The 15240-nt window shown below is 30.8% G+C and overlaps 3 protein-coding genes across 3 annotated transcripts; 2 read left to right on the top strand and 1 right to left on the bottom strand.

The window, feature by feature from the left end:
• Window positions 1-455: 455 nt before the first annotated feature.
• LOC114193439 (17.8 kDa class I heat shock protein-like) lies at window positions 456-1292 on the top strand. The gene has a single exon (XM_028083243.1). The coding sequence runs from the start codon at window positions 592-594 to the stop codon at window positions 1072-1074; it is 483 nt and encodes a 160-aa protein (XP_027939044.1). The 5' UTR covers window positions 456-591; the 3' UTR covers window positions 1075-1292.
• An 8599-nt stretch (window positions 1293-9891) lies between these two features.
• LOC114195670 (17.5 kDa class I heat shock protein-like) lies at window positions 9892-10770 on the bottom strand. Its single transcript, XM_028086217.1, has one exon. The coding sequence runs from the start codon at window positions 10584-10586 to the stop codon at window positions 10116-10118; it is 471 nt and encodes a 156-aa protein (XP_027942018.1). The 5' UTR covers window positions 10587-10770; the 3' UTR covers window positions 9892-10115.
• A 3176-nt stretch (window positions 10771-13946) lies between these two features.
• LOC114193942 (18.2 kDa class I heat shock protein-like) lies at window positions 13947-14635 on the top strand. Its single transcript, XM_028083945.1, has one exon. The coding sequence runs from the start codon at window positions 13999-14001 to the stop codon at window positions 14455-14457; it is 459 nt and encodes a 152-aa protein (XP_027939746.1). The 5' UTR covers window positions 13947-13998; the 3' UTR covers window positions 14458-14635.
• Window positions 14636-15240: the final 605 nt, after the last annotated feature.

Genomic DNA, 15240 nt, shown 5'->3' on the forward strand with positions numbered 1-15240 from the left:
CTGTTTAACTTTGATTTTATACATTTCACGTGACAAAAGTATAAAATATGTTCTTTACAGAGCATTATTTTCAAATAAATTCAGGAAACTATAATCAATAAATCAAATTATGTTAAAAATAAAAAGCATGACATTTTAGAAACTACATCTCTACATAATGTTAGTACACTTATTTTTTAACTAGAATTTTCAAAACCAGGATACACATTTATTAAATAAGATACAAGATTTACTAAATCTCATGGTATTCAACTGAAAAAGAAAAAAGTGTTAAAAGACGGTGTTGATAATAATTTTAATTGCATAATAATCTATAGTTAAATAGAATTAGAAGATTCTTAACAGCATATTTTAAATTGTTTTGAAATTAACATGGTTTTGTAATAGAAAGACGTAGAAGGTTAAGAGAAGCACGTTTCTGATCCATCACCATCTGAATAGAAAATTCTGGAAAATCCTCAGCACTTCTCTTGAAACTTATATATAGCTTTCGCTTTTCATTCCCAGTATCAGACACAGTTGATTTGAAGAAGAGATTCAGTCAGCAACAACTTTTGATCAAAAGGAGAAGAGATAAAGATAGCAATAACGATGTCTCTAATCCCTAGCTTCTTCGGTGGTAAACGAAGCAACGTCTTCGACGACCCTTTCTCTCTGGATATATGGGACCCTTTTGAGGGGTTTCCCCTTTCAGCTACTCTGGCCAACCTCACTTCCTCCGGTGATGAAAGCAGCGCCATAGCCAACACTCGCGTGGACTGGAAGGAGACGCCGCAGGCTCACGTGTTCAACGTGGACCTTCCCGGGTTGAAGAAGGAGGAGGTGAAGGTGGAGGTGGAAGATGGGAAGGTGCTGCAGATCAGTGGAGAGAGAAGCAGAGAGAAGGAAGAGAAAGATGATAGATGGCACCGCGTTGAACGAAGAACTGGGAAATTCATTAGAAGGTTCTGGCTTCCCGAGAATGCTAAAGTAGATCAGGTTAAGGCTGCTATGGAGAATGGGGTGCTCACTGTTACTGTTCCTAAAGAGGAAGAGAAGAAGCCTGAGGTCAAATCGGTTAAAATTTCTGGTTAATTAGGTCTTATGGTTCAGATCTCACAACCATTTCACTTTTCAAAAAACTGTGTTCCGTTGTTTCGTGTGTTTCCGTGTTGTTTATATTTGTGTCATGTTCTGTAATGCGGTGGTTATGGGAAGTTTGGGTGTTGTAATTAACTTGTAAAGGCTTCTGTTGAATGCATGGATAAACAGTTATAATCTTAATAAGCAGAAAGTTCATGTATTCTCTGTCACTCGACCATGGCTGTTGTTGCTTTTTCTTCTGTTTTTTTATGCTTGAAGATTTGATTTGGTGGAGGAGGCTCTAATAGAAGCTGATAATCAATATTTGTTCCGATCCGATTCAAGGTCTTCTGGCATAGTTAACAATAAGGATCGTGTTTTGAGGTTTTTTTTTTTTTGAACATGTCACAGTTTTATAAATAACGTTAATGTTCTGATTCAAGTTCGTGTAATAGCAATATTGTTAAGAACAACGATGATATTTCTAAGATATTGTTCTTTTCAAATGTTAAATTTTGTTATAATTTTATTTTTAAAAATCGCTTCAGAAAAGTAAGGAAAAGAAATAATATTTAAACTTGACTTCGATTTCGAATTAAATACACTGGTAAAATATTTAATTGATGTTTAATTGGTAAGAGATTTTTCTCAACCACCATCGTTGGAAGTGAAGATGGTTAGACTTTGTTCGTCGTCGGAGAATGCCGAACACGTGTCTTAAACAAGTAGCTGGTCCAATTTTGATATTTTCACGAGTCAATAGCAATTTTAGAGTCCTTTCAATTATTTGATTTGAAATTATTTGTTCTTTTCCTGTTAATTATCACAGTCTAAATCAAACTCATCAATAGTTTTTTTACATATCTAGGACCACAAAAAGAAGGTTTTTACACGTGTTATAATTACATAATTTTAAAAAAAATAACTGAAAAAGAAAATAAAAAGGGTATTCGTGACATATATTTCTCATTATTGTAAAGCCTATTTTTGATTTTGGAAGAATTAGTTTTTCAAAATCGTGCTATAATAAAATGGTAGCCTTTAAATCCTAATATATTTTTTTTCATTCATGTGTCTTCATTATTATGTATTGTTTTCTTTTCTGAAATTTTTTCTTTATTAGAAACATTTTTTTATCGTACCTTTTTATTTATTAAACTTTCTTATTAAATATTTATTTGAGAAGCAACTTTTAAATCACATGAACTAAACCAATATATTATTTCCATGTTTATTCACATCTTCCTCTTCTTCACATTTCTTTCTCTTCTTTACATTAAGTTGTGTAGTGCGAAAACTAGAGAAAAAAAAAACTTGCCGATGAACTTTCAATCTTTAGTATTACTTTTTTACTTATATGTGAAAATATTATAATATTATTAGTATCATGTTTGTATATTATTTTATCTCTGAAAGAAGAACATTAATATACATATAATGTTTATTTGTGTGAGAATCTTTTTATATATTCACGTTTACTTGTTATGTTGGTTGATTTATTTAATGATTTAGATTTTCCTAAGTGAAGTTAATAAGTTAATTTTTATTCAAGTATATTGGATTTTGATTTGACTTTTTAAGTGTGAAAAATCTTATACTACTACTGATGTTAGTAACAATGAAGAGTTCAAACATATTTGTCTTAATCTTTATATGAAAGAAAATTATTATTAAATTTTGATAATTTTCTTCTAAATTAGAATGTCATCTTTTAAGTAGTTTTATAATATAGAAAAATAAATAAATGTAAAAAATAGATGAATGGAAAAATAGGTAGTCAATTAAGAGATGTCACCTCATAAAAAAAGGTTGTCAAAATTTAATTTTTAAAAGATTATTTTCTTTATATAAATGAGCATAACAAGTAATATTGAGTCTTTTCTTTCTAAATTGAAAATGTAACCAAATTTATAAAATATGTGGAAGAGTAGTTCTTTGCTCGAATATTAATTAGCACTTTAACTATCATTAAGTTTCATTATGTTTGATGATTTTTGTACTATGCATAAACACTTAATTAATATGACAAACATTGTCATTATGAAATATGTGGAAGAGTAGTTCATTGCTCGAATATTAATGAGTACCTTAACCATCATTAAGTTTGATGGTTTTTTACAATGCACAAACACTTAATTAATATGACAAACATTGTCATAAAACTTGAGTTCCTTCAATAGTAATAAATAATATTTTTCTTGTATAGTTCATTATAGACCCGTTAAAGGTGGTATGTTTTAAGTGAACTATAATACTATGAAAATATTATGAAAGACAAGTAAACTGTACATAATTTAAAAATGAATTTAAAAATATATTGTTTCAGGAGAAACCAAACTTAAAACTTAAAAAGTTATCTCTATACAAAATGAGAGAGTAGGAAAGAAAGCTAATAAGAAAAAATTACTAAAGATTGTTTAAGTTTGTACTTTATCTATTTTATTTTAGTGGTACATTTTACCTTTTTCATGTTTCTTATAACTTTTTTTCTAATTACTTAATTTTTCACATAATAAAAAGAGTGACTTCTTAAATTCAGAGTCTAAGGAGTTTGATTTCCTCTTAACATATTGTGAAATTCATACACATTTTATTTATCTTCCATGATATTATAGTTTATTTGAACATACCATACTCAACATACTCAAGCAATAATATAATGAATTCAAAATGAACCATACAAGAAAATTATCATCTATTACTTGAGGCAATAATATAATGAATTCAAAATGAACCATACAATAAAATTATCATCTATTACTTGAGGCTTGTTGTTGTGATGTTTGTCATCCTAATAAGGTCTTTGTGCATAGTACGAGAATCATCATTAAAGTATTCATTAATATTTAAGTAAGGGACTAGTCAAATTTCATAAATTTTCAATTAAAAAAAACAGTCTTAATGTTAATTGCTATGTTCATTTATAGAAACATCAGAATAAATCTATTTGACTTTTCCCAAATCCTACAATAAACCTTCTCTTATTGCTACTAGCATTAATAATAACAGTAATAACAGTCAATTTTTGAAAGTCAAATTAAGATCCAAGACAAAAGTGAAATTGGACATAAAAAATCTTTAAAATAACTCAACCATTTCTTAAGTGAGCTTATTTTTTCAATGAGGATGAAGCCAGACTTGTTGTACCTACATAAACAGTTACAAAACATTTATTATAGTGTAAAATTCCAACTTCCTCCAACTGTCTACGATTGTTCAGACATCAATTTCAGTTCTACCAGCTTTTATCTTATTCCCACGAGCCAAAACGAGCCAAAGCTTCTTTTCTTCACTACTTACTACCAAAACCTGACAAATAAATTTCAGATATAATGTTATCCTTAAAGTGAGCTTCATCATAAATATCTATTATTAAGAGTACTGATATCTAACCGGCTCTGCCAGATTTATATTCTCATAAGTTTCCGAACCTATGTACAGAATTTTATCTTTTTGTCTTTATTTTTCCCTTGCTTGTAAACTTATGAGAGAATATCTAACCGGCTCTGCCAGATTTATATTCTCATAAGTTTCCGACCCCCCCTTTTTCTATCCTGGTATCAGAGCGAGAAATCCTTGGATACCTTTTGAATATTTATGTGATGGAAGTGGCTTGTATTCGCTAGGATACCCTTTATAGATCGGGCAGGTTATGGCCAGAAGAGCCAACAGAGCCATAAGTCCCATTTGATCTGCCTCTGAGGGTTGAGGAATACTTTGCATATTGCGACACTCTTTACATACATATTTTCTTGATTATATGTGTTTAAAAAGTGTAAAAAAAAAAAAGTTTTTGAGCCTTATGATTACCTATATTCTTTTATAAGTATTACTCTATAGTGTATTCCGTAGATTCCTGCCTCTTATCTCTTACTACTGCTTTTCCTCTTTGACTATACTGCTTCTATACTGCTTTTCTGTTTTGCCTACACTGCTTTCTTATTTTTCTGTTTTAATGGATAACATACAACCATTTCTAGGCTCCGATTACAAATCAGCTCTAACTGCTGTTGAAAAAATTACAAACTCTCCTCCTGTAGGTTATAAAAAACCTACTTCAGAAGTAGACCCTGTACACACAGTCCTTATAGGACAAAATAACACTATAATAACTCTTCTAGAAGAAGTTTCTAGAAAATTGAATCATATGATTGATTCTACTAAAAAGACGAACTTGTCCAAAGACATAGATGGTCTTATAAAGCAAGTATCAAAACTATCTTTAGGGACACATACACATATAAAAGCAACTTCTAAAAATTCACAGAAATTTATCAAAGTTACAACTAAAAAAGATTCAAAAGCTGCAAGTACCAACGCAGCACCTTCTTCAAACAATGAAAATAGTTTGTAATGATGACACAAACCAATACGTCTACACAAACACAAACTGATAATATTAATATGAATAGTACAACAGAACCTAGTAGCACACAAAGATTCCCTGGAACCCCCAGAAGATTAAGGGAACATCAGACTAGAAGTCAAAATCTTATACAACATCCAGGAATTTTAGATAGATTCTTAAATAGACAAAGAACTACTAACATTAGAAGATTTAGTAGACATACACCAAAATACAGATATAGGATCTAACTCAAGGATAGATTCTCTAAATCCTAGACAATTATACAACATAGGATGGCTAAGTTCAGAACGAACAAGCCTCTATCGATATAGGAGAATAGAAGATTTTCATCTCCCTGACAATACCTATGAGATAATCCCTCTAATATCTCCACAAACAGGAAGACAATTACAAAATCAACAAGGAAGATATGTCCACATGGGGTTAATTACCATTGGAGTAAGATCCTTAGCCAGACATATGATTGGAGCTAGAGCTTTAATAGTTCTACACGATTCAAGATTTCAGAATAATGATTCACAAAGTGTAATAGGGATTTTAGAAGTAGATTTAAATCAACCCTTTTCCCTTATTTATCTTGCTCCAAATTTCACATTAACTTTACAAGATTTTATAAATCATATAAACCTAGAAGTACAAACGATAGGTTTTGGACCCAATTGGATGGGTGAAAATCTACATTTAGACATAACCTTCATAGGAAGAATAAGTAACCATATTTCTTCTATGTATAGAATAAACACTAGACCATTAGAAGAAGCCATTAGCTCTTATGGTACACAATTCTTGCCAGCTCAAGCCTTCACAAGAAGAAATGAAGGACATTTATGGCAAACACATTTACCCAGAGAAGAAAATAACCCAATTACAGCCCCTTCATCTGCCATTTTACATAACAGATCTAAAGGACTTAGTCTAAGTTTTGTAGATTACACAAATATACCACGACTTGACTTAGAACAAGATAGGTTAGCCGAAAATAGGCATAGCACTTCAGCCATTCCTGATAACGAACACATTTCCATGATGAATACCATACAATACGAAGATGATGAAATGACTGATGAAGAATGGAATCATCATCAGGCAATTATAGCCATGTATAGACAAGGATCTTTAGATCCCTCTACAAACATAGATATTGAAGATATTTATGATGAAACAGACGATATCATAAATAATTTTCTTGATAACCTATATTTAGACAAAGAAGACAGCTCTTCAGTAATATCAGAACCTTTATCTACAATAGGTTTCGTCAATACAAGTGTAGGATCAGTAAACCCCAACAGTTATCAGTTAGAACATGTTGGTACACAAAGCTATTCTACTGGATCATACCCAGAGAATCCCCAACAAATGTTACTTTTACAGATAATCAATATACAACACAGGGGAAGAGGCTCCCAATAGAACCAAATTTCCCTTTGCCAAATCTTTTATTAAATATAGGAGGAATTGACCCTCAATTATTACCAACATACATTGAACAATGGACTGCTACTGTAATCCGTGATTATGGTATCCATTACGAAAAGGAAGTTCAGTCTTCACAGGACATGATTGCTAAAGGTGAAACCTACTTAGGTGATATAGCCAGAGCATGTTGGGAATCTTTTAAAAAAAATTACCCAACATAATTAAATACATTAGTAATCCAACCATGTCCTAACATTTATAATTTTTGCTCTCTAATACAAAGATTACTCACTTCTCAATCTGCAAATGATGGGAATACACTCAGACAACAAATTTATTTAGGACATCTAGAAAGGTTGTCTATAACATATTTTGGAAAAATCAAAGAATTTTTACAAGATTATCTCATGTATGCCTCTATAGCCGGATGTTTTCATGATATAAGTGTTGGAGAAAAGATGTTTCTCAAACTTCCAGGAAAATTAGGCCAGAAAATCAGAGAATCTTGGAAAAACGATGAGGTAACCCCCATGTTAAATAACCTCTCAATAAGAATACAACATATTATGAAAGTAATGGAAGACACTTGTACACATATTGCAATACAAAAACAATTAAAAAATTTTGATTCTAGAATTTGTAAACAAATATACACTCCACAACAATACAATCAAAATAAAAAATATATGCCCAGAAGAAAACCTAGATATAGCCAATCTTATAGTCATAAGTCTTAATCGACTGTACAAAGACCAACTAATTCTAGAAAAACTTATACTATAAGATCCTCAAATTCTAGGAAACCAACTCTAAATCCTAACAGACACGTTAGAAAATTTAGAGAAAATAAAAACTACAAACAAACATTAAAATGTTATGCTTGTAGCCAAACTGAACATTTCTCAAGAGATTGTCCAAACATAGCAAATCTTTATACAAAAGAAGCAGAACTCATCAAATCTTGCCATATGAATCTTCTTCCGATCGATGAAGACGTATCTACTGATTCTAAAATATTATCAGTAGTTAGTATAACAGAATTCAATGATGAAATTAATTTAGAAAAACAACCCAAAAATTATGACTTAATAAATGATTTCGCAAATAATGAATTTATCCAAATTTACCCTAAAGAATACGATTTCGAATTAAATGACAAATATAATGAATTAGGCGAAATATTAGATGATTCGGGATATTATCTAATGAATATAACTGAAACAAATATATGTCATCATACATTACAATACTTTTCAGGACCAACATCCATTCCCTGCTAGTATTGTGATAGGTATTTTCATAAATCACAAAGGGCTCATTGTCCTTTATGCTACAAAAATTTTTGTATAAAATGTATTACAATACATCTAAAATTACAAGAAATACCAATCTTTTTAGAACAAAAAGAAAACATAAAAGATAAAAACATAATTGATACTAGGACTTCAATTTTAGAAACCAGAGTAAATAACCTTGAAGAAAAAATCCTTCGTCTAGAACAAATAATCCAAGATTCTGAAACAAGCACCATCTCAAAAAACATACAAAATAACATGATGGGAACCACAGAATGTATCCCATTGGTTTGCAACGAAAAACAACTAATATCTGTTAAAGTATTAGTAAAATTAAATTTTCCAAAACAAAACAAAAACCCTGCTAAGGAAGAAATCATACAGGCCCTCTTAGACACAGGATGTTCTGAGACAGTCGTCTGCAGAACAAAAGTACCTTCATATATGATTACTAAGAGTGTTATTTAATAATATGTTGTATTCTTATTGAGAGGTTATTTAACATGGGGGTTACCTCATCGTTTTTCCAAGATTCATATGGGTGACATTTGTGTTTTATCACTAATAATGACATAATCCTTATTTATAGTGTTAGTTCTATTATGGCCTAATATAAAATCTAAACCAATAATCATGCTTTGTTTTGAAGGGACTAAATTTTCTACACGCATGGTTTTAAGATGTATTTTTTAGCCAAATAGGTCACAATTTGTACTGAATTGAAGAGAAATATTGTTTATTTCTTCATCATTTATCATTACTATTCCAGACATAGTTCTTGTTTTTTGTATATGTTTACTCTTAGTAATCATATATGAAGGTACTTTTGTTCTGCAGACGACTGTCTCAAACATCCTATGTCTAAGAGGGCCTGTATGATTTCTTCCTTAGCAGGGTTTTTGTTTTGTTTTGAAAAATTTAGTTTTACTAATACTTTAACAGATATTAGTTGTTTTTCGTTGCAAACCAATGGGATACATTCTGTGGTTCCCATCATGTTATTTTGTATGTTTTTTGAGATGGTGCTTGTTTCAGAATCTTGGATTATTTGTTCTAGACGAAGGATTTTTTCTTCAAGGTTATTTACTCTGGTTTCTAAAATTGAAGTCCTAGTATCAATTATGTTTTTATCTTTTATGTTTTCTTTTTGTTCTAAAAAGATTGGTATTTCTTGTATTTTTAGATGTGTTGTAATACATTTTATACAAAAATTTTTGTAGCATAAAGGACAATGAGCCCTTTGTGATTTATGAAAATACCTATCACAATACTAGCAGGGAATGGATGTTGGTCCTGAAAAGTATTGTAATGTATGATGACATATATTTGTTTCAGTTATATTCATTAGATAATATCCCGAATCATCTAATATTTCACCTAATTCATTATATTTGTCATTTAATTCGAAATTGTATTAATAAATTCATTATTTGTGAAATCATTTATTAAGTCATAATTTTTGGCTGATAATATTTCAGAATCAGTAGATACGTCTTCATCGATCAAAAGAAAATTCATATGGCAAGATTTGATGAGTTCTGCTTCTTTTATATAAAGATTTGCTATGTTTGGACAATCTCTTGAGAAATATCCAATTTAACTACAAGCATAACATTTTATCTTTTCCGACCCCCCTTGGGACTCCATGTTCATGTTATATTATTATTAAATATGTTAAAACATATCTTTTATCGATTAAAAACAAACATTTTCATTTCGATATATATTTTGATATTGCGCAGTGTATTATGCAGGGAATCATAAAACTTCACATTATGAAACAAGTTTCTGAAACACAAACACTGCTATAACATTTCAGTAGTATCTGACACTCCTTTAACTCAATTCAAGCACATACATTTATTCAACTCTGTCAGACCGAGACAGATAAAGAGTAAAAAAAGAAAAACCATACAGAAAAGACACAACATCATCGTTTCATTCCGAGCACATAGGTAAGATTGGGGAGCCTAGCCAGTGATCTGAACGGGTTTCACATCGGGCTTCTTCACTTCCTCCTTGGGAACAGTGACTGTGAGCACTCCGTTCTCCATAGCAGCCTTAACCTCATTGACTTTGGCGTTCTCCGGCAGCCGGAAGCGGCGGAGGAAGCTGCCGCTGCTACGCTCCACGCGGTGCCACTTGTCGTTCTTGTCCTCCTTCTCCTTCGTCCTCTGGCCGCTGATCTGAAGCACCCTCCCCTCCTCGATCTCCACCTTCACCTCTTCCTTCTTCAGCCCCGGGAGATCCGCTTTGAACACGTGCGCCTCCGGCGTCTCCTTCCAGTCGATGCGCGTGTTGGCGATCGCCGCCGTCTCGCTCGAGACCTCGGAGCGCGGAAAGGAGAGTGCGGTTTCGAATGGGTCCCACACGTCAAGGGAGAAGGGGTCGAAGACGTTGGTCCTTCGCCCTGTGCCGAAGAAACTTGGAATGAGCGACATCGTTTTGCGAGAGTTGTTGATGGGTAGAACTAAGCTTTGTTATTGCGATGAGATTTTGCTGAGTGATGAGAAAGTGGAGAAGAAGAAGCGTATTTATATGGAGTGAGGATGGTGTTCGCGAGGTTTCATGATGGGTCGAGTGATGGCAGAAAAGAGAAGAAGTGTTTAGACGGTTCTGAAGAATGTATGTATGTAACTTCTGATTGATGAATGAAGGAGATGCCAGCGTGGACGTAAAGAACCATGAAGATGTTTCGGGAACAAACAAAGAGTATTTTAACACACCACTGCCACGTGTACGGCTGCATTCACATCACCGATCACCATATTTGCTATAAAAGTATTATTTTTCGGAGTCAGGTATTAAATTTTTAAGTATCATTAAGTAATTAATATTTTTATTTAAAATTACAATATTATTAATTAATAAGCTAAGATCAAGATTTAAAAGCATGCAATAGTCATAACTATGCATAACTATTGGTTTTTTAAAAGATCAACCACTTAAAATGAAAATAGAAAAATAATTAATTTCAAAAATATTTTTTCTACAGATTTTATAATTAATAATTAAATTAGCCAATTTTTTTTAGTAGTACCCAAATATAATCATTTTATAAATAAATTAATACTAAAATCGCATATTAAAAGAGAAAAAAGTACCCAAAATTAGTATATGTCTGTTCATTATCACATCGAACAATACTTCTAACATTCAAACCGTTCAATCAGAATAATTGAAAAGTAGACGCGTGAAATGACGTGATCGACCCAATGATAAATCAACGACTCTGACTCATCTCTTTACACATTTAATTAATTCATATTTGAGTTTGCAAATATCATTTAAATTATACTAAACCAATTTACTCAATTCGTATTAACAGAAAAGATATATCCTGCACCAAGTTCCCTTTAAAGAATGTAACATATGCACAAAAATTTAATTTTACTGAAAATATATTTTAATTTTATTTGTTATATTCTTAAAAGAGTAATAAATATTTATCAATATATAAATATTTTTATTTGTCTTAAGAAATCGCCCAACAAATATGTATAATTATGCAAAACATATTTTTTTTATAATTTTGCATTACGAAAATCAAGTTATACTTCCCAAAAATTTTAACAGATACAATCCAGTCACAAACACCAATTCATCCTGAATACATACATCAATACATCTCAAATGCACAACTAAAACATTAGTTATTCTCAAGTAAGTAGATAAAAATTCCATTTTTCATAACTATCATACAACATTTCTTAGTTTGAATTTCATATTTCAAAATATAAATCATTCTTTATATAATTCTAATATGTTTGAGTTTTAAAATAACACAATTAATTTCTCTTATCCGTAAATTAATACAGACGACCCAATTTGAGTATCAAATCCTTTTTAAACTTAACAGAGATCACAACTTAACCCTTAACCTAAGAATAATAAAAACATGATCAGAGAACATCATCAGGATCACTAACGAGTGGAAAAACATGAAAGAAGCTCAAAGAACACATGCGGTTTGAAATTCTCCGCATGCATTGGAATCTAAACTAAACCAGAGAAAATAAGATCAACTTACTCTGTTTGAGAAATTAATTGAACAAAAATAGAGAGCTCACCTCAAGGATCCCCTAACTATCTCTGATTGACGTGAGATTTTTTAGAGATAATATAAAAGATGCTAAAAGAATAGTTTCTAGAGAGATAAAGTGTTTATAACTAATAATACTTGTTTTTAGATTTTCTATTTATACTTAAGCAATTTAATAATAAAATTATTAAATTTTATTATTTTAAAACACTTACCCCTTCTAAACTACCATTTTCTAAGTTTTCACACTTTTTGTGCTAAAATTAAAATTTAAAAATCTATAAAAAAAATTATTTCAAATTTTCTTACCTATCATTAATTAGAAACAATTTTTTATTTTAAAAATAAATTTATTTATACAAACGAAATTGGATGAATATTTACAATTAATATATCACTATAAGAAAAAGATTTTATAATGGTAGATATTTGCTGGCCTTTAAAGAAAACCAACATTCTCTTTTTGAAAAAAAAAATATAATGTATTTAGAGTCTTTTTACAACTGATGGGAAGTTTTAGGTATTTTTTTTTCTCTTTCTCATTACATCTTCATTCCTGCTATAGAAGAAGAACTGTTTTCACTCTTCCCTTTAGGTAAACATTTTCGTTGTAGAAGAGCTCATTCATTGTATTGTCCTCTGATTTCTTTTTCTAATGCTCATTAATGGTTAATGGAAGTTATTCCCAGCTCCCAATTAAAGTCATCTTCGGAGCCATCTTCTTCTCCTTTAAGTAAGTATGCTTCATTTGTCTTTATTCTTCATGTAAATTATTTTAAGTTTCATAAATCCTAATCCCATCTTCAATTCTTGAACCCTAACTTGATTTCTACCTTTAAAATACTTTAAATTTATAGACTAAGTGGATGTTACAACTGTCATGAAATTTTTTAAATTCCTAGATTTATTGGCCGTTATAACCGCCACGAAAATATTTAAATTTTTAATCTTATTGACGGTTTAAAGTGTCGCTAAGTTTTTTTTTTTTAAATTAAAAAGTCTTTAGAGGTGGTTAAAATTGATGTTTCAAAATTTTAGTAACAATTGTCCGACGATTACATTAAATTAATGTTATGATGACTTTGTAGCGTTAAATTTGGTGACAGTTAATTAACTGACGGTGGAGAAAATAATAACAGTTATAGCCGTCACTAAATATCACATTAAATTGACACAAAAGTTCAAAATTTTAGTTGTGGTATCCGTATTCCATCTCAAATATACCACTTCGATTCTTATTATTTTCTATATCCTTATTATTTAAATATGTCCAAAAGTACACATTAAGGAAGTAAAAAATCATATTACATATATAATAAATAATTAGTTCAAGCGCAACAGGATTTAATTTCTTTTTAAGTTGTGTTTTTGAGAAAAAAAACATTTTATATTGATATATACTTTCCATAAGTAATATATATATATATATATATATATATATATATATATATATATATATATATATATATATATATATATAAGTACGTTTTTATTTTATTTTATGGTGAACAGAACTCAGTGTATCCTATGAGATTGTAAATGATGATTCAGAAAGCCTACTATATGGTAAGTGAACATTTTCTCATGCATGAAAAAAAGAACTTTGGGACGTGTCTGCACTTTTGCATAACACTTAATACAGCTAAACATTTGCTCTTGCAACACCTCGAATGTCCCCTTTCCCTTCTCAACGCCAGATCATGCACACATGTTCAAACCACAGCCATGCCCTCAATTTGTTCCTATATAAAAGTTCCTCAGTTTCTTCTTCACAACAAAGAAAGTGTGGAATTGAAAATCCTGTAATAGCCATGGCTCTCATCCCAAACATCTTCGGTAGTCGACGAAGCAACGTGTACGATCCTTTGTTTGAGGATATATTTGACCCTTGGGGAGGGTTCCCCTTGGCTTCGTTGGGTGGAGAAGGCAATGCCATGGTCAACACTCGCGTGGATTGGAAAGAGAGTGCAGAGGCTCACGTGTTCAGCGTGGATCTTCCTGGGTTGAAGAAGGAGGAGGTGAAGGTGGAAGTGGAAGATGGGAGGGTGCTGCAGATTAGTGGAGAGAGAAGCAGAGAGAAGGAAGAGAAGGATGATAAGTGGCACCGCGTTGAGAGAAGCTCTGGGAAGTTCGTGAGGAGGTTCAGGCTTCCCGAGAATGCAAAAATGGAAGAGATCAAGGCTGCTATGGAAAATGGGGTGCTCACTGTTACTGTACCTAAAGAGGAAGAGAACAAACCTCAGATGAAGTCGATTCAAATCTCTGGCTAGATCTATGTCTCTTTCTTCTATATTCTGTGTTCTGTTTGTGTTCCTATGTATCATCATGCATTGCAGTTATGTGAAGTTCTAATGTTGTGGTTGTGATGTTTTCCGTTACATGTTTCAATTAACTGTCACTTTTGAAGAAGAATTTTCAATAAAAGGTTAACTCAAATCACTTATGTTAGCCTCTGTTTATCTTTTATTGCAGTATATATATATATATATATATATATATATATATATATATATATATATATATATATATATATATATATATATATATATATATATATATATATATAGGTTGAATATGATGAAATAGTTTAATTTATTAATTTATTATTTGATACTTTGAATAAGATTAAACGGTCTCCTTAATCTACATGGAGAGAAACAGAAACTTGAGTAAAAGTTATGTACACTGAGACATAATGGTGCCTAAAATAATTTATCCTCAATTCAAACCCCTTTTAAAGAAAAAGATAATCATTCAAGCTAATTAAAAAATATTAAAACCTTAGTGAAAAAACATTAATATGAAAAAATGGAGAGAAAGAAAACTCCATTTTGAAAATAAAAACAAAACAGAGACCTTCTCTCATGAGTAAACTTAAAATGAATAAAAGAAATAATAAAAAACTTAAATAGGACATTGTATAGGTAATTATAAGATAATTAAGACGAAGAAAATATAGCTTCTAAGATTAATGCGTCTTGTTCAAAACTATATACACATACACATGTCACTTGTTAGTTTATTTATAACGTGATTTTACAGATTAAAATGAA

Source organism: Vigna unguiculata, chromosome 8 (assembly GCF_004118075.2).
Source record: "Vigna unguiculata cultivar IT97K-499-35 chromosome 8, ASM411807v1, whole genome shotgun sequence".
Taxonomy (NCBI): domain Eukaryota; kingdom Viridiplantae; phylum Streptophyta; class Magnoliopsida; order Fabales; family Fabaceae; genus Vigna; species Vigna unguiculata.

What these genes read in the sequence shown, in the direction of transcription:
- LOC114193439 (XM_028083243.1), top strand. Translation starts at nt 592, where the DNA reads ATGTCTCTAATCCCTAGCTTCTTCGGTGGTAAACGAAGCAACGTCTTC.
- LOC114195670 (XM_028086217.1), bottom strand. Translation starts at nt 10,586, where the DNA reads ATGTCGCTCATTCCAAGTTTCTTCGGCACAGGGCGAAGGACCAACGTC.
- LOC114193942 (XM_028083945.1), top strand. Translation starts at nt 13,999, where the DNA reads ATGGCTCTCATCCCAAACATCTTCGGTAGTCGACGAAGCAACGTGTAC.